The 19,907-nt window shown below is 29.2% G+C and overlaps 1 protein-coding gene across 1 annotated transcript; it reads left to right on the forward strand.

The window, feature by feature from the left end:
- The first annotated feature begins 989 nt into the window (after nt 1–989).
- On the forward strand, nt 990–10,604 carry LOC113375479 (protein psiA-like). Its single transcript, XM_026615413.1, has 5 exons — nt 990–1,022; nt 1,139–1,297; nt 2,919–3,075; nt 6,155–6,434; nt 10,205–10,604. Exons 1-5 carry the CDS (start codon nt 990–992, stop codon nt 10,602–10,604), a joined length of 1,029 nt encoding a protein of 342 aa, XP_026471198.1.
- The last annotated feature ends 9,303 nt before the right edge of the window (nt 10,605–19,907 follow it).

Genomic DNA, 19,907 nt, shown 5'->3' on the forward strand with positions numbered 1-19,907 from the left:
GTAGCACAATAAGTGTTTTTCTATGAACTCAATGTCAGATAAACTAAAACAATGATGTCCGCGTTTTGAGTAATTAGTTCCTAAAGCTTATAATTCCTGTATAAATAAAAACTTGATTTCGCAGGTTAAGAACATTTTTATATTGATTTTTTAAAGTTAAAAAAAAAGAGTTTTCTCAAATAATTTTAAATATTATGGAATATGATGTTATTAAATATATAAATTGTTAATGAATTCGTTAATATTTTTTTGTAATTAGTATTGCTATTACAGTAGCAGAACAAACAATTATATTTTAGTCTTACTTAATAAAATGATACAATTCTACAACATGCAATACATTTCTATGTAATAATGAATTTGAAAGCTAAGTCTGACGTGGTAATGCATTCAATTTTTTGTCATCACGCACAAATCATCATATTTCAGCAAAATTATATTAATTTTTAATATATAATTATTAACAAATTGATAAAAGGCTTGTTAAAATGTTTATGATTATGAATAGGAGACTTGAATGAAAACATATATTAATGAATAAGCTTCAAGTGCAAATGCAAACTATATTAAAGTAATTTTATATAGTAATAAAAATAAGGATTGCAGAATTAAAAAATTAGTAGAATATATATCAAATATGAAAATGAAAACATATATCAAATATGTATTAACTAATGTAGTGTATATATACAAGTGCCCTCTGGATCCATAATATAATGTGTTAAATTATATTATGATCTACGAATACTCTGTGCATAAGTATACTCTTAATTTGCGATTACATACATAGTTTAATCATAAACACGGTAGTAAAAATATGAGCAATGATTAAAATAAATAAATAAATATTATCTGCCCAAAACATTAACAGTACGTTATCTTAAAGTTTATTACCTCTGACGTCCTTGATAATCTGATTAAAAAATTGTATATAAAGTAAAGAGCTTTTTCAAAATCTCAAATATTCACAGTGAAGTAAAGTGTGCAAAATGAATCATTTGAGGGAATTTGTGATCGTGCTGGTAAATAATAAAACTATAATTATAATAGTTTTCATTATAATATTTTAATTTCGTGTTAAAGTTTAGTATGATGTCTATCAGTTGAAATATGTATTTGTGGATATCATTTACTATAGATCGCAGTGGGGGCGGTGGCTGCCAATTATTCGCCAATGTATTTACGCGGTGCTCCCGTAATGCAACCAAGGATGGCGGCAGCAAGAAATACATCTGCTCCCCCACAGTGCCCAAGTGGAAAATTTGGCGCTATGTGTCATGATTGCAATACCATGCTGGTAATTTTATTAGATTATTTACAATTAATTTCATATACATTAATATTTTAATTAAAAATTATTGCATATATCATAGTAGTTATAGTTAAACATATAGTATTAGCACTAGATTTACGGATGTTGATGGCATATCTATTTTTCTGAAGTGAGCTCATTTTGGCTCAACAAGAAAATTGTTTTTTTTTTGAAAAAAAAAATGGGTACAAGGCAATTTTAATAAAATGTTTATAATAAAAAAAAACATAATAAACATTTTTTACTATTTGGTCAAATACATCAATGCCATGCTTGTTTGTACCAATGTATATAGTTTTATATGTATCTAGTCATCAAATTTTTCAATTTTCAAATTGGCTTGTTCCGTAAATTTAGTGTTAACTAATCAGGTAAAGTTTCATCTGTAAAGGTTGATGATTTCTGAATAAATTACTTCATTGATCAGAAACGATGCCTTTATTTTAATTTATTTTAAGATATACCTAAAAGAGCTTGACAATTTCTATCACTTTTCATTATGCATAGTGTGTAACTTCTTTAATATGGTATGTAAATTTTTACTTTATTGTGGTCAAGGCAAATTATTGCAACTTTTAGTGTGAAAAAAAGAATATTATTGTGACTAAATATTACAAAGTTAAAAATAAATCGGGTAGAACTTTTTGTAAAATTTGAAGTTCTTTGGAAAATTTTATAAAAGTCGAAACTAAATCAAACAATTTTGAATATTGCGGTATTGTAATTACAATTTCTAAATTGATTCATAATTCAATACTAATATTAACTTCCCGTAGGGTAAGTTATAGTTATAGTAAATGAAAATGTTTGCAAATATGTTCACATTTTAGAGGTTTTAGAACATTATGGAATACTTTAGAAAAAAAATGAATGTATGCGTGTGCGTGCGTGTGTCTGTGTGTGTATGTATGTATGTGTGTGTGCGGATACAATTTTGCTTTGACGAATTCGAGTATACGGATTGACCAATTCGAATAATTCAAGAAACATTCGATTCTTATTGAAGTGCTGATTATTTTTTGAAAGGCAGTTTCAGCCGTTTCGAAGATACTGGGCCAAAAGTGCCAAAAATGGCAATTTAGCCTTTGAGAAAACAAAGTGACTAATTTTAATAATTAAAAAAACAATTTTTCTGACTGCAGATCCAGCGGTTTCGGAGATCCAAGAAAAAAAAGTTAAAAAAGTACCATTTGAGTGTCAAAAATAATCATTATACATATGCACATCAAATTATCAGATATTTTATAGAGATTTTAATAATAAGTAAAAATTTCATTTCCAATTTTTTGAGCTCCGTATAAGATTTATGATGTTTTGCGTTCACTTATATGGTACAAACAAATTTTCTCGACATTTTCGACACAATGTATAAACCTACTTGAACGAGTTTCAATATTTTCAAAAAAGTTTTTTTTTTAATTCAATTTTTTTCAAAAAGCTCAAAATTTTCAAAGAAGTCGTTTTTTTCAAAATTTTAAACTTTTGAAAATGTTTGGTACGGTACGGGAAGTTTCAGCAATTTGTCTTAATGCCCAATTCCATGGACCACTAGTTGATTTTAAAATAAAACTAAAGTTAATTATGTCATATTTTTTATTTTAAACAGTTTTGTACTGGTTCAACGACTCCAGTTACCACGATCACTTGCAGGGATAATCCCAGCGTTCCATATTGCGTTAACAACCAGTGTACTGCGGTGAAAAATGAAACCGATCCAACATGTGGGGCAGGTGGTACATGTTCAGTGAATGGCTATCAACCAGGTAAATTTATTTTAGTTCAGTTATAAAATTTATATTAATTTTTTGTTAAAGATGAGTAAAACAAGCAATCATATTATCAAGGCATATAAAAATTATATTGACTAATAAACAACTAAATATTTAAATAAGTTAATAATTGGCAAAAGACGATGGCAAAAATCCCTACGAACATACGGGCCCAAACCAACTGATGTCACTTACCAGCCATGTCTATGTGTACTATGCTCGTGACAACATAATTCGTTCGTTAAACTAAATACTTCTAAATTACTATTATTATTATTATTATTTCTTTCTTTGTTTGTTTTTTCTTTTTTTTTTTTTTTTTTGTTTTATATAACTGTTATTGTTATATTGTTAAAATTCTTAATAATTAGTTAATTAAACACTTACAATTTAAAAAACAAAAAAAATTGAGAAACATTTTTTTTTTTTTTTTTTTTTTTTTTTTTTTTTCTGAATTATTATTTTCATAAGACTGTTATTGTTAAAATACTTAATAATTAGTTAACTAAAAACTTATAATTCAAAACACTTTAAAATTGTGAAACAAAATTTTAATTTTTTTTATTTTGACTGTTATTGTTAAAATACTTAATAATTAGTTAACCAAAAACTTATATTTAAAAACACTTAAAAATTGTGAAACAAAATATTTCCTTCATCAAAATACCTAAAAATTTGTAAAATAAAAAAAAAATTGTAAAAATATTTGACAATAACAATAAAAATGATAATGATAATATTAATAATAATAATAATTACAATAATATAAGATACTTAAATTTGTTAAAATATCATAAAATAACCTAAAATTTGTTAATATTGTAAAAGTATGTATTGTAAAGCTTATTAAAATTACTTATTAAATTTTTAAAAACACTTGTAACAAACAAACTAGTTATATTTAAAGAAAAAAGAAAAAAAAAAAATATAATTAAGTAAATATAAATAGGTTTATAGTAAATAAATTAAGTAATAAAATAGCTAATAATTAATTAAATTATATTAAACCTATAAAATATTGACTTAAGCCATATTATAATATTAAATATTATACCGATGGCTTGTAAAATTAATAAATAAATAAATAAATAAATAAATATAATAAGAAATTAAAAATGTTTAATATATTTAATAGAACAGAAACTGTTACGTAAATGGAAAATATATTTTAAATTTGCAATTCTGATAATATTTAAAAAAAAGCTCTAGGAAGGAAACAATAGTTTTTGTCACGCAGTGGAATTATTTTACAATAATAGAAGCTTAATAGGACATGCACAAACTTTTATTGTTAAAAGTCTGGTCTGTTTTCACTATAAAGATCATCTACTACATGATGAAGATAACGATTTGGACTAAAAACATTAACATTAACATTAACAATTTGTCTCAATAGATTATATATGACATTAATTTATTCAAACGCTGAGTGATTCTTTCAATTTTAGTTTAGATTTAGGTTCTTAACTTACAATTAGTAATAGTTATAGTAATCGCAAAAAAAGTCGAAAATAAAAATTTTCAATTATCTTTACGTTTCAAAACCTTCTGATCTTTTTGGCAAAAAAGTAAATAAGAATGCCATTCAGCAGTCAAAAAAGATTATTAGACATTAGCATATGAAATTATCAGGTATTATTAACTTCCCGTAGGGCAAGTTATAGTAATCGCAAAAAAATCGAAAATGAAAATTTTTATATATCTTTACGTTTCAGAGGTTTCTGAACATTTTGGCATACCTTAGAAAAAATGGATGTATGTGTGTGTGTGTGTGTGTGTGTGTGTATGTGTGTGTGTATGTATGTATGTATGTGTGTGTATGTATGTGCGGATACAAATTTTCGTCGACGATTTCGGGAACACGGGTCAACCGATTTGAATAATTCAAAAAACATTCGATTCGTATTGATAAGGAGACGTGCTGATTAGTTTTTGGCGAAGGCAGGTCTAGCCGTTCCAAAGATACGGGACAAAAAGTGCCGAAAACGGTAGCTCAGTTTTTGAGAGAACGGAGCGTCCGATTTGAATAATTCAAAAAACATTTCACTTGTATTGACAAGATGAAGAGTCGATAAAATTTTCATGAAGGTAGGTCTAGCGGATTCGGAGATATGGAGGAAAAAGTAAAAAAATGAGCCATTTGGCGGTCAAAAATGATCATTAGACATATGCTCATAAAATTATCAGATATTTTATAGAGATTTTAACAAAAAGTATACAATTTGTTAACATTCCTATGGGTTCCGTACCAATGCTTATGCTTTAGACAGCGACGCGGCGCTTACGCGCTTTATATTTTGTCCCTATGCAGTTAAAGCAGTACGATTGATTGCTTTGAAAAGAAAGTTCAGATCTTCCACAATATGTCAAAATAAAAAAAAAAAAATTTTCAAAAAAAAAAATTTAAAAAAAATTTTTTTTTTTTTAAATTTTTTTCAAAAAAAAGTAATTTTTTGTCCAATTTATAGTTTCGCAAAAATCTTATTTTTTCAAAGTAATTTTTTTTTTCAAAAATGTTAATCGTTTTTAAAAAAATAATAATTTTTGGTACGGGAAGTTCCAGCAATTTGCCTTAAGGCACGATGCCTTAATTGCCTTAAGACAGAATTCCACTTACAGCTAGTTTTAAGATTTTAATAATAAGTACAAATTTTGTACATTTCTGAGTTCCGTAATAATGTTTAACCGTTAGACTGCTACGCTGCGCAGCAAAACACAGCGGGATGGCTCTGAAAAAAAGTTCAAAATTTTCAATAAAAAAATTTTTCAAAAAAGACAATATTCTAAAAATATGTCTATTTTTCAAAAATTATATTTTTCCTAGTTTTTAACAAGAAATTAAATTTAAATTTTGGTACGAGAAGTTCAAGCAATTTGTCTTAAGGAACGATGCCACGCACCACTAGTTAAATTTTAGAATGTTTCCTGAATTTTTATGATTATGGAAATAGAATTTCGACTAGATTTTTCTCATTTATAAATATTGAAAAAAAAATTATATGCGTGTAGACTAGCGACATCACTTAATATAATTATAATTTCTTTATATAATCTACAATTATTTTGCATACAGATCCCAAGGATTGCTCGAGGTACATATATTGCAACAATGGCGAATCAACCGTCTACGAATGTCCATCCTCGTATGTGTACGACCACTCCACAAATCTGTGCAAGAAACAAAGTTCGCCAGCCGATTGCGCGGTAATGAATTGCACGACACCAAATTCTTTCGTGACCTATTCTCCAGATAAATCCATTTACGCCTGGTGTAACGAAAGATTAGAACCTATAGTCTTGAAATGCGAAGACGAAGTCAACGAATGGTTTGATGTTAAAACTTCTTCCTGCAGGTACCCCGCTTATGATAATTTTATATATATATATATATATATATATATATATATATAGCATGCCCCATTACTATATATATATACATATATATATATATATATATATATATATATATATGTACATATAGTGAAATGGACAGAAGTGTTTTTATTTTTGGTTGTAAAATGGTTAAAAATGAAAATATTTTCTTAATTTTTTTTGTAGTTGTAAGGGTACTCCAAAATGCAACTTTTTATCATAGCAGATGCTTGCAATTATGTTTGGAAGTATCTCTTTTTTTGAATGGCAAAAAAGTGTATTTAACGTGTTTTTCGAAAATGTAATGAGAAGTGGGCCACCCAAATTTTTATCTGAAAAAATGCTACTATATGCTTCAAATTCTTACTCAGAGTTTTCAAATATACTGATTACGAATCTGTTGTCAAATTTACAAAATTCAAAATCGTTAAATCGAAATAAAGGGTAGAAATTGAAAAAACAGTGACTTCAGTAAAAATGTTCATTTAAATTCTGAAAAGAAGTAATAATGTTGGTATGATAAAATTTTTGAAAAAAAAAATATTTTGCAACAATCAAGTACAGATTCTAGGCGTAATTGGTGCACGTCAAGTCGGTGCAGTTGGTCATATCCACGCGCTTCAATTGGAAGGGTTTGTCGTAGTTATCGCACTCGAAGGAGTTTTTTTTGACAGCTATGCCAACATCAATCTATTGCAAATCATTCCAAAATCGTTGTCTTCACTTGAAGAAATCGTAGAATTTCATTTTTTGCATTTTTCACAGCTGATTATGAAGTATTGGCCTTCTTGGAAACTTTCGCTGGTACTTGCAATATTTGACCCTGTGCTGCTTCTGCCGCGACCTTTCTGTTTTTAGGAGATGTATTGAGGCGTTGAAAAGATAATCTGCTAACGTTGGTAACAGCTGAAGCAACACGCTCCGATATTTTATTTATTTTCACTTCCTTCAAAGCAATAATCAACTATTCATAATTCACCACATTTTTTGAGTGTTTTGTTTTCTTAGGAGGCATTATGACTGAAGAGATAAAAATAAGTAAATAAGACGTTCGATTAATTAATAAAAATATTTTACTGTGCACATAACGGCATTGCGCAAGTGGCCCATGTCTGTCCACAAATAGTGGCCCTCTTCTATCAACAAACGCCTTTTTTGCATATGCATCCCACAAAAACACAATGTAAATAATTGGCAAAAATTACTTTGCATTTCAAAGATTATATATCTACATAATATATTGCATTTTTACTACTAATTTTTTCGTGAAAATTCGATGACAAATCACGTAAGAGCGTACGACGCTAAAAACTTTCTCAACGAAATTCTTAGCGCGTTTCTCTGTACAGTGCGAGAGTAGATTTATTACCTCCAAATGCTTTTTAAAATTGAGCAAGTATCAGAATATGATAAATATGTGCGCGGATCGACATACATGTCACTAGTCTTAGAGTTATTCTGCTGGCCCACTCCAACCTGTGGCCCACGTCTGTCCACTTTACCCTATATATATATATATATATATATATATATATATATATATATAAATGGTCATTTTCAAATTTCTTTGCTCCCAGGGGCTCAAATGGTTCCAAATAGATAAAAAACAATTCTCTGAAAGTTTTAGCTCTTAATATTAACATTTAGATAGAGCGCAATTCTATCAAAGTTTTGTATGGAAATAGCATGAAAAAATTTTCAAAAATTTTAAAAATGTTTTTTAGATGTAATTTAGCAAACAAATGAATGAATAAAACTCATTCATTTGTCACTAAGTTATACCTAACACATTTTTTTTAATTTTCAAATTTTTTTCCATGCTCTTTCCATACAAACTTTGACTGAATTGCGCTCTATCTAAATGTTAATATTAAGAGCTAAAACTTTCAGAGAATTGTTTTTTATCTATTTGGAACCATTTGAGCCCCTGGGAGCAAAGAAATTCGAAAATGACCATTTTAAGGACCAACCTAATATATATATATATATATATATATATATATATATATATATATATATATATATATATATATATATATTTATATATATATATATATATATATATATATATATATATATATATATATATATATATATATATAGGGTACATGAATATTATTACCGAAAATACCCCAAGATTACCAAGTTTACTTTAAGTAGTTATAATTTCAATATCTTGTGCCAAAATATTTTTGCTTATTTTACTTATTGTAAAAGTAGTCTTTTTTAATATAATAAGAAATAAACAATTTTATGAGCAATGCTCATAAACCACGATAGTTCTTGTAATTACGCAGTAAATGTGATTCATAAGATATAAAATTCAACTAAAACAACCTATATTAAAGAAAAGCTTATCGAAAAATGCGCTTATAAATGCGTACCGAAATGATAGTTATTTACGTAATTTACGAGCATAGCCAGCGTACGATATTCGGGTCAGAAGCGAATATTACGCATTTCGAGCATGGCCAGGTATGGTGAACACAAGTATTATAAAATATTTATTCATACAAAACTATAAAACGCAAAATTATTTTTATTTTTGTGATAAACCGTACACTATGAGGGAATAGTCACAACGCATCGCCAGCTTGAACAACTTTGGGCCGACATTTTCGAATCTAAATTGTAAGTTAAGGGGTTAAATTTTTTGTACAAACTATCTGGAAAGTAGGGAAACTAGGGGCTATCTGTAACAGGGAGTAACAGGCGTTTTTCAATATGATTTTAAATGATATTAAAATTTTGGACATGTAACCCGTTCTGTATATTATTTGATATTTTTGACATGTAATATATAATTATTCTATCATGAAATTTCGGATTGCTTTATTATTATCGACTAATTTAAAACTTTTTATAACTTAATTTGCTTCAAATTTATCAATCTTTGATAATGTGTAACAATTTTTGTGATTTCTAAATTGTTTAAATAGTTATCTTGATTAATGTGAAAAAAATCACATAAAGGGTTAGTTGGAACAAAATTTCGAGGCTAGTTGTAACATACAAGAATTATATACAGATTGAAGTGAAGAATATTGAATGAAATATATAGTTTAAAAGATGTGAGCACATGTAAATTGTTTTACAGGAGGCACTATATCTTTTATTAATTGCAGTTTACTTTAACATTGTATTAATTGCAGTTTACTTTGATTTATAAGAATTTCTATGGCATGACACACCATAGTTGTATATGTATTAATTATAGTTTACGCTGATTTATGAAAAGAATTACTAAGGCAACATGACATTTTTCACTAAAAGAACATATTATCAGTATTATTGTCATTTTTTGCCGTTACTAGTTGCTCCGGACTTATTCTACAAAATGATTAATTGTGAAATATTGAACAACATTGAAATTAAACTAATTGTATCGGATTTGGTAGAGGAATAGTTATTGCATCTATTCATATTTATATAGATAGATATATTAATTTAAAAAGACGGTTACAACAAGCCCTTAGCTCTCCTATTTGTTTTCAATATTTTTACATGATAGAAAGCCACAGAAAAATTATTTGAAGTAATATTCTACTTCTATCTATAATTATTCGTAAATGAATAGAAAACATTATCTACCAAGTTATTTTTTCAGCAATTGTGTAGTTTTTGGATTAACGATTTCATAATACATATATATTTAAGTCAATCGATATAGATATAATAGAAAAAACATTTGAATTTATACTAAATAACTCATATTACTTCTCCGTTAATTCCATTTTTTTTTTAATTTAAGAATCGTGTGCAGAAAAGAAGGAGTATTCCCTGATCGCAGAGATTGTACAAAATATCATCAATGCTTTGTCGTAGGTATAGATTGGAAAATTAAACATTATCAATGTCCCAAAGGATTATTCTTCGATCCTGAGAAATTACGGTGTGTTTCTGGAACATGCACACCCGAAATCACTGAACCTACCGCAGCCCCTGAACCTGAACCTGAACCTGAACCTGAACCTGAACCTGAACCTGAACCTGAACCTGAACCTGAACCTGAACCCAAACCTGAACCCGAACCCGAACCCAAACCTGAACCCGAACCCGAACCCGAACCCGAACCCGAACCCAAACCCGAACCCGAACCCGAACCCAAACCCGAACCCGAACCCGAACCCAAACCCGAACCCAAACCATAACCTTTAACTAATTGTAAGCATTATGATTGAATTCGAAGAAACCACTTTTATTAAATATATTTAGTTCTAGAACATAATATTTAATACTATGTATAGATTAATGAAATTATTACTGGATCTAAATAATCATGTAGCTTTAGAAAAAAATAAAGTTCTGTTGATCTGGAAGTTCAGATATCTATTTTTAAACGATACATTTTGCATAAAGATGTCGAAATGAAATTCCAGAAAGTGTAATTCTAAATATTATTTAGCCCGGTCGAATTAAACCTAAAATCAGGGTGAAAGGTACAATAATTCATAATGGGCTCTAACTTGGTAAAATTGTAAAAGAAATATCAAAAGTCCTCATCGTTCCGGTGCGAACTAAAAAATTGGCAGGTCAAAGGTCAAAAACATGCATTTTTTACGATTTTCAGCTAAATGGTCAGTTTTATCGCAAAATTATGGCATAACAATAGAGAAAAAGACAATACAATTAAGAAACAACTGTAAAGCAAAAAATTATTTACAAAAAATGTATCAATACTTTTTGCTATTTCAAACTAATATTTGTGAATTTGGATTGGTAAAAAAACTTTTAGTCCACATTTTAGCTCACAACTCTGAAGCAAAATCTATTCGAAATATATTGGTTGGGAATGAAGTGATTAGTTTTAGGTAAAAATCGATTGAGCCGTTTTCTTGTAATTAACTGTCTGAAAAAAATTTTTTGTTGATTTTTATCAAACTTTTTTTGATTGATATCATTGTTTTCTAGAACATACTTAAATGCTACGACAAGTAGTGTAATTTTAAACATTTATCAAAATTTGATGAAATATTATAGTAAAAATGTGTGTCAAAAGTTGCTTTTGGAATGTGATAAGTCATTCAAGTCAATTAAAAATATGGCTTTAGAATTAGTAGAAAAAGTAAATGAACAGTCTACAAAACTTCTCTAGTGTTTTAAAAAATGTTACAAATCATTAAATAACATCTAGGACTACGTACGTGATATACGTAATCGTACCAGTATTTTCTTATAGCAGATGCTTAATATTTCTCAAAATTAAATTTTTCATGAACATTAACATGGCGATAAAGTTCATGCACTAAACAGTCCTACGAAAATTGGTTGAATTATGTAAATCAATTTTGGAACAATAAGCTACAATTTTAGGACATGCAAACATACGTGCACTATAATTAATACAATCACAGATAATTTAAATGCGTTTGAGAAAATTCAATTAGAAATCGCAATGTTTAGATTTAATTGAAATCTAAAACTTGATCGAAATAAACAGTTGAAAATGTTATCTAAATGTCTAAATCTCATTTTCGGTTGATTAAGTCAATTATTACTCCTATCGGGAAATTTATGCAACTTGCCTTAAGGCAAAATGCCTCTTTCAACTAGTATATGTTTTATATTGCGACGACCTTATCGCACAAAACACTTATATATTATATATTATGTATGTTTACAAGAAACAAACAAAACTATATCAACTCGAGTTTGAATGAAGGCTTCCTAAGGGAAAGCCTTATTTTATTTTTATAAAAATTATATAAAATACCGTTACAATTTCAATCTCAATATATCATTTTTATTTCAATTCATTCTTTTCTTTTAATAAAAATTTTGAAAAAAATTGGTCATTTTTGAAAATTGTGAAACATTTCAAAAAAATGTTAAAAACTAAAATTAAGATTTTTATTTTAGAATTTTTAAAATGTTACAAGAAAATTATTTTTGGAATTATTCTAACTCTCGAAAATGTCGATGAATATTTGTACATACAAACATACACACACATACAGACACAAACATATAATCTTTGAAACGTAAATTTATACAAAAAATTTCATTTGCGGGTAGTTAATAAACAGTAGAAAATGTTATTTAAATAGCTTAATCTTAATTCTTCTTGTATAAGTATATTATTTTCATAACCTTAAAATATGCTAACAACTTGAGTTAGTTTAGTTTTTTTGTTTTGAAATTTTTATTGCATTATGTGGGATATAATACAACATACATAATTTTGTACATATTTTTCTACCTGGTCAAGATTTGACCAGGGCTTTTTATTTAACCGGGACCCTTCGGGGTAGGGGGTACAATTATATGAGTATAAATACCTGTAACATATAATAATAAGCGAGTCTAGCAAATGTAATAAGAGAAGAAGGTTGTAGAGAGTAGTTCAATATATGTCATAAATTAAATAGTGGTTTTATTCACATCTTCTTATGGTGATGAAATATTTATAGTTTACAGTCCACACAATATCAAATTAATCAAAGTGATCCTCACCATAATTGGTCCATTTCGAGCCGAATTTTAGATCAAAATTGGTCACATTAAGCCAAATTTTAGATCATAAATTGTTGATCTGATCCGAATATAAAAACTACAAGTGGAATAATATACTGTGATTTGTGATTTTGATCTCGTGCTATATTGAGTCGTGTAGTGGTTTGTTGTATGTCATCACGGATTTGAGACAATCGGTCCGTTCGAGAACCCGACTGGAGCAAATTGCTAGCCAATATAGCATTTCAATACAACTCTTCAAGATCTCAAAGGACGACTGCTGCGTATTGTTTAGAACTATTAACAATACTGCGTACGCATAGCTGGTTCCTGCAGGAAGTTTATTCAACCATTGGAAGCAGATTTATCTTGGCCACTAGTTGTCGGATGCTGCAAATGGACACTCCTCCAGAGAAATATCAGCTAAGTCGATTTATTTGCTAGATTTCTATTGATTCTTATTATTTCTGTTTTACCAGAATAATATTTTATGGATTTTGCTTCATTTGTCGAGCATACAACATTAATGTCTTGACCGAAATAGTCTTATCATAGGGATATTGTTAATAATTCAATAGTATTAGTGAATATTTTTATTATTCTTTACCTTGATTGTCAAGTGCTTTGTTGGAATAATTGTTGAAAATGTTGTAATTGAAAATTTTGAGATACTAGTCTGAATATTATATATTAGATGTCATTTAATTGCCATATATAATACATAATTTAGTAAAATCAATTGTAACAGTTAACGCGTCCCATAACATTTCGGTAAAATTATTTTCATAAGTATTAAATTATAATTATTATTTTTAATATTTTTCGAGTTTTTGTGATATTTAATCAAAATGGCAGAATTAAAAAGGTTATTATATAAACGCCAAAATATTAAAATTAAATTTGAAAAAACCTTGAGTAGGGATCTTCAAGGAGAGCCTACAAATTTATTAAACGTTTTAAAAACGCGGCATGAAAAAGATTATTTTAATTTTGAAAATATACAAGATTCAATTAATGAATTATCTGATGAGCACACTTCAGAAGCGCAAGTGATCGATGATTTATATATAGAGGTAATCTTTAAATTAGAACGTTTGTTAAGCACAATTTCAGAGCCCGTTAATAAGAAAAATGTAGATAGCGAACCGCAAATAAAGTTGCCCGACATTTCGATACCAAAATTTGACGGATCGTACAAAAATTGGGTAGGGTTTAAAGAATTAGTTTATGCAACGATTCACAATAATAATAGTTTGTCTAACGTACAGAAATTTTATTATTTAAAAGGACATTTGATCGGAGAAGCCGCAGAAGCAATTAATAATTTGCAATTGAGTGACAGTAATTACCAGATAGCGTTAGATTTATTATGCGCGAAATTTGAGAATGTTTGCCTAATTACTTATTCTTATTTACAAGCATTAACTGATTTACCTTCATTGTCTAAACTAAATTCATCAAACATAAAATCTTTTTCTAATAACGCTCAGCAAATTATTAATTCGCTTAAGGCTATTAACACTAATGTAGATAATTGGGATCAGTTATTAGCCTTCTTATTATTGAATAAATTTGACATAAATACTAGGGTTAAATTTAATAGTTGCAGATGCCAAAAACAGTTACCGACGGTGTTGGAAATTTTCACGTTTTTAGACCAACAAAGAACGGCATTGGAAATATCACAAGGAATAAATTTAAATACCTTAAATAAATACAACTCTACAGAGAGGAAATCCTTATTGTCCCGATCAAATAATGTTGACAATGCATGCGTTTTATGCAATAATAATCATTATTTAGTAAATTGCTCCAAATTTCTTTCTATGGCATTATCTGATCGAGAGAATTTTATTAGCGGCAACGGATTATGTTCTAATTGTTTGCAAAGGGGACATTTACGACATAAATGCTTTAAAAGGTATAGATGTGGGATATGTTCTCAGAAACATCATAGTTTGCTCCATAAAGATAAGCAAATAAATATTAATCGGCCAGGTATAGACGAACCCGACAATGCTAGCAATACGTCTAATACGGTTATGAATACAAATCTCGCGACGGGGGGTGCGTTCTTACCTACAGTAAATTTGTTTGCGAAAGGTAATAATGGAAGCCGTGTTAAAATTCGGTTCATAAAATTATTATTCGCAAAACACAATACGAAAATTTTAAACCATTAATAGAATCGATTAAATCAAATACAGGTGTTAAAACTACAGATAGATTTTTACTTCAGTTAAACCCATTTTTAGATGAAAATAATATCTTAAGAGTAGGGGGGCGACTAGAGAATGCGAATATTCCATATAATCAAAAACATCCAATAATATTGCCGAGTAAAAATCATATAACAAATTTAATCTTATTACAAGAGCACCAGAGGCTGCTGCACGCAGGTGTACAAACGGTTCTTGCAAATATTCGATTACGTTTCTGGCCTATAAATGCGAGAAACACGATCAAACATATTATTAAAAATTGCGTTAGGTGTCATCGATACAATTGTCGTCCTGTACAACAAATTATGGGAAATTTACCGAGTGACAGGGTTAGTCATTCCAGGCCCTTTGTAATCACCGGCGTAGACTATGCCGGACCTATTACACTTCGTGCAAGCCGATTGCGCAAGGTTCAACGATTAAAAGCTTATATTGCGGTATTTATTTGTTTCAGTACTAAGGCAATTCATTTAGAGCTGGTAAGCAACCTTTCAACTGAAGCCTTTATCGCGGCGCTGAAGCGTTTTATTTCTCGGCGGGGAAAGTGTATCACAATTTATTCGGATAACGGCAGAAACTTCATTGGGGCTCGTCACGAGTTACATGATTTATATAAACTTTTTAAAAAAAGACAACACGCGTTCTGAGTTGATTGAGGCAGCATCTATACATGGAATTGACTGGAAATTTACACCACCTAGCGCACCAAATTTTGGGGGTTTATGGGAGAGTGCTGTCAAGCTAACTAAACATCATATTCGTAGGGTCATTGGTAGTACTTTATTAACCTTTGAAGAATTTTACACGGTGCTAACTCAAATTGAAGCAATATTAAACTCGAGACCGATCACTGGCGTTTACGATGATGCATCAGAACCATCCTTTTTATCACCAGGTCATTTCTTAATTGGCGACGCGTTAACTGCTTTTCCTGAGCCAAGCCTCAAAGAAATAAATATTAATAGAATGTCAATATGGCAAAACTTAACTTACATAAGAAATTTATTTTGGCAAAGATGGTCAGTAGATTATTTAAATCAATTGCAAAGACGTTATAAATGGCTAATAGAAACACCTAATTTAAAAACTAATGATGTAGTTTTATTAAGAGAGGACAATTTGCCTCCATTAAGTTGGGCCTTAGGGCGTATTATTAAAATTATTTATGGAAGTGATAACAAAGTACGTGTCGTACATGTAAAAACAAAAACGGGTGAATATGTACGCCCTGCATCAAAAATATGTCCTTTACCAAAAGGAGATTTTTAATATTGTTTATTAATATATCATGTAATGGTTATACAACTGATGTATTTACTGATATTCCTATGCATATGTTTGGATAATTTAAGTAAAATATTACCTTTTTATAATTCAGAGTTAATGTTAATCGTATTCTTTGATATACTTACACATGTATGTTTAGATGATCTGACTAAAATGTATTATTTGTAATTTTTATTGTTCAATTTTAATGTTAATTTTACTTTTGATATATGTTCTACTAATTACTAATTAAGAAATATATAATAAAATGATAGATAATAAGTTACAGGGTAAAAGATATTAGATAATAAGAATTCATATTTTTGTAATATTTAATCAATTGTTCAGCATTAATTATAATGCAGGGCCGGCAGTATGGTCAAGATTTGACCAGGGCTTTTATTTAACCGGGACCCTTCGGGGTAGGGGGTACAATTATATGAGTATAAATACCTGTAACATATAATAATAAGCGAGTCTAGCAAATGTAATAAGAGAAGAAGGTTGTAGAGAGTAGTTCAATATATGTCATAAATTAAATAGTGGTTTTATTCACATCTTCTTATGGTGATGAAATATTTATAGTTTACAGTCCACTCAATATCAAATTAATCAAAGTGATCCTCACCACTACCCTATAGGTATTTTACATTTCTAAATGTTTCTAATTTCAGTGAGTAAATATAATGAAAGTGGTGTATGGCCTCCTGCCTTATTAAGGCAAATTACTGGAATTTTACGTACCAGAAAATATTTTTTTTTAAAAAAGATAAAATTTTTTTTTAAACTTTGAGAAATTTGATTTTTGAAATTTTTGAATAAAAATTTACTTTTATGAAAAAAATGAATCTTGTGAAAAAAATATTCTTTAAACAAAAACTTTTTAACATAATTGCAAAAAAATCAAAATGTTTGCATATCTTTAGGTTCCGAAGGTTTCTGAACATTTTGGCATACCTTAAAGAAATGAATGTATGTGTGTTTTTTTGTATAGCAAAAGAAATGCCTTTATGCATCCCTGGTCTTTTGTCTGGGTATGTCGGACTCAATACCGCCAGGATATATAATGCCGACTAAAATCTCCGCTTTCTCCTTGCCTCTGGTCCCCACGGAAACTGCGTTAGGCATTACTTTGTGGGGCGATGATCTAGAACAGTGATTTCCAACCTTTTTTGGGCTCCGCCCCACTTTGAGGTTTCTAAAAACGTTATGCGCCCCATCTATTTTTTTTGTTAATAAAATAATAAAAATGTGAATGATAACTTTCAATATAAAATCACCATTAAATTGTTATTTAACGTCATAAGTAAAATTTCGGAATAAGCCAAAAAACGGAAATTTCAAACAAATTTTATTACTATTTTTTCGAAATTTATTGCGATACTTATGCTTGCATGCTGCACAAAGATTCTATATTAGGTTTTAAATTACTGAGATTTTACTAAACTCAAGTTTTCACGTTATGTTATTTCAAGTCAATTTTATTTTATCAAAATTATAGCAAATATTTGTTCATATGGTCGGGTTGGCAACTAAGTAAGGGCCCATTTTTACTAGAAATTTGTAGTTATCAAGTTGGCAACTAAGTAAGTGCGCATTTTTGTTATAAAATCAAAGACAATTCTTGCGTGGAATTAACCCCTCAGCTTAAAATGACGAGCAGAGCCCGCGAACGATTGCTAAGCCAAAAGTGAATATTACGGGCAGAGCCCGCGTACGATATTCGGGCCAGAAGCAAATATTACGCATTTCGGGCATGGCCCGGTATGGTAAACGCTAGTATTACAAAATATTTATTCATACGAAACTATAAAACAAAACTTATAAACTTATAAAACAAAATTTTTTTTTTATTTTTGAGATAAACCGTACACTATGAGAAAAAATAGTCATAACGCCGCTCCAGCTTGAACAACTTTGGGCCGACATTTTTGAATCTAAATTGTAAGTTAAGGGGTTAAATAACTTTTTCCTTAAATGTATTGATCATTTTGATCAATGACCAAGAAGCATCATTATCCCACGTTTATAAAACTTCTAGTTTTTATTAGCAAAAACTGAATTAAGCACAATTTGATATCATCATTTTATTAAGCACAATTTTTTTTTAAATCAAGAGTTTTAATCAAATGGTTTATAGCCAGGTCATTGATGGATGTGGAGAAACATTCCAACGAACCAAGCCCCAATAGTTTTCAAACATAGCCAAATTGTTTCTATTAGCCGAATTGATTATTGTTTTAATTAAGTTGTCCACATCTTTAACTAGACAATCAGAGCAGCACTGCTCACTGTGACAAAAATCACCAGAATGACATTTTCCAAACCAATTTTGACATTTATTAAGGCTTCGACACTATAAACAACACCTAACTTTTTGGATGATTGTTTTCCCTTTGCAGAAATAAAAATGGAAAATATGATAAAAATGTTTGTTTTGATTTTTTCATCTTTCAACGATGGCTTAACGAAAACTACGCAACCGATCAAAAATGTATTTTCTACCAATTAAAAGCTGAATTTTCTACTATACAATAAAAAATGTGTTTTACATTTAGAATACCTTAGCAAACCTAAAGATTTATTTGAAGCAATCTAAGAATAAAAACCGCACTTATGTACCAACCTTGCACTATTTGAGGATACAATAAAAATCAGTTTGTTTTAAATTAATTCCATCTTTAGCTATAGTTACTAACAGTGAGTAAAAAAACTCACATCGTATTTTTGGTTTACGTTTTTTCCGGTTTTAAAATCTTGCATAAAATTCTGTTTGCGTTAAACTTCGCAATTAACTTTAGTAAAAAATATTACTTTTCTTGTGCATGAATCTTGTCACTGACCTTCTTGTGCCGAAACAGAGTTTACTTAAATTTTTGGCAATTTTCGTAAATTTGGCAAAGAAAGTTTAACATAATTAATGAAGGGCAATTTGGATTCGGAAAATTTCTGCTTTTCGCAACATTCACTTCATACTGTTTAGTATTATATAAGCAGTTTATCGCATATATCATTTCTAGATAATTACGGTTAGTTGTAATTTTACTAGTAATGAGAAAAATACAAATTCAAGCTAAACTTTTTAAAAAGTCAGGTCAACCCGGGACAAAAAATATAACTTCGACACCAGGGAAGCAACATTACGAACTAGGAATGTCCCGACCAAACTGGGACACCTTAGTTAGATCTAATAAACATTTTTTGTTACTACATTACATTCAAATCACCAAAATTTTCAAATTGCCCACCGATGGGGCGTGCGCCCCACGTTGGGAATCACTGATCTAGAATGTTATCATTTTGCACTGAAATTATATTTATCTTTTAAAAAAACAAAGTTCTATTTGCTTTTTCTCTTTCCATAGATTGCAGGTCAATTAGCACATTTCTCGCAAATATGTCTATGGCGTTCCAAGCGGGCTCAGTTCTCAGCATTTACAACAGCATCTGGAGTAATTCTTCGGCTCAATAATATTTGTCGGTGGTTGGGCTGGCTACCATCAGTAATTAATA

The sequence above is a fragment of the Ctenocephalides felis genome, unplaced genomic scaffold, assembly GCF_003426905.1.
Source record: "Ctenocephalides felis isolate EL2017-DRISC unplaced genomic scaffold, ASM342690v1 CF-g0.4_SCAFFOLD_01886, whole genome shotgun sequence".
NCBI classification, from domain to species: Eukaryota; Metazoa; Arthropoda; class Insecta; order Siphonaptera; family Pulicidae; genus Ctenocephalides; species Ctenocephalides felis.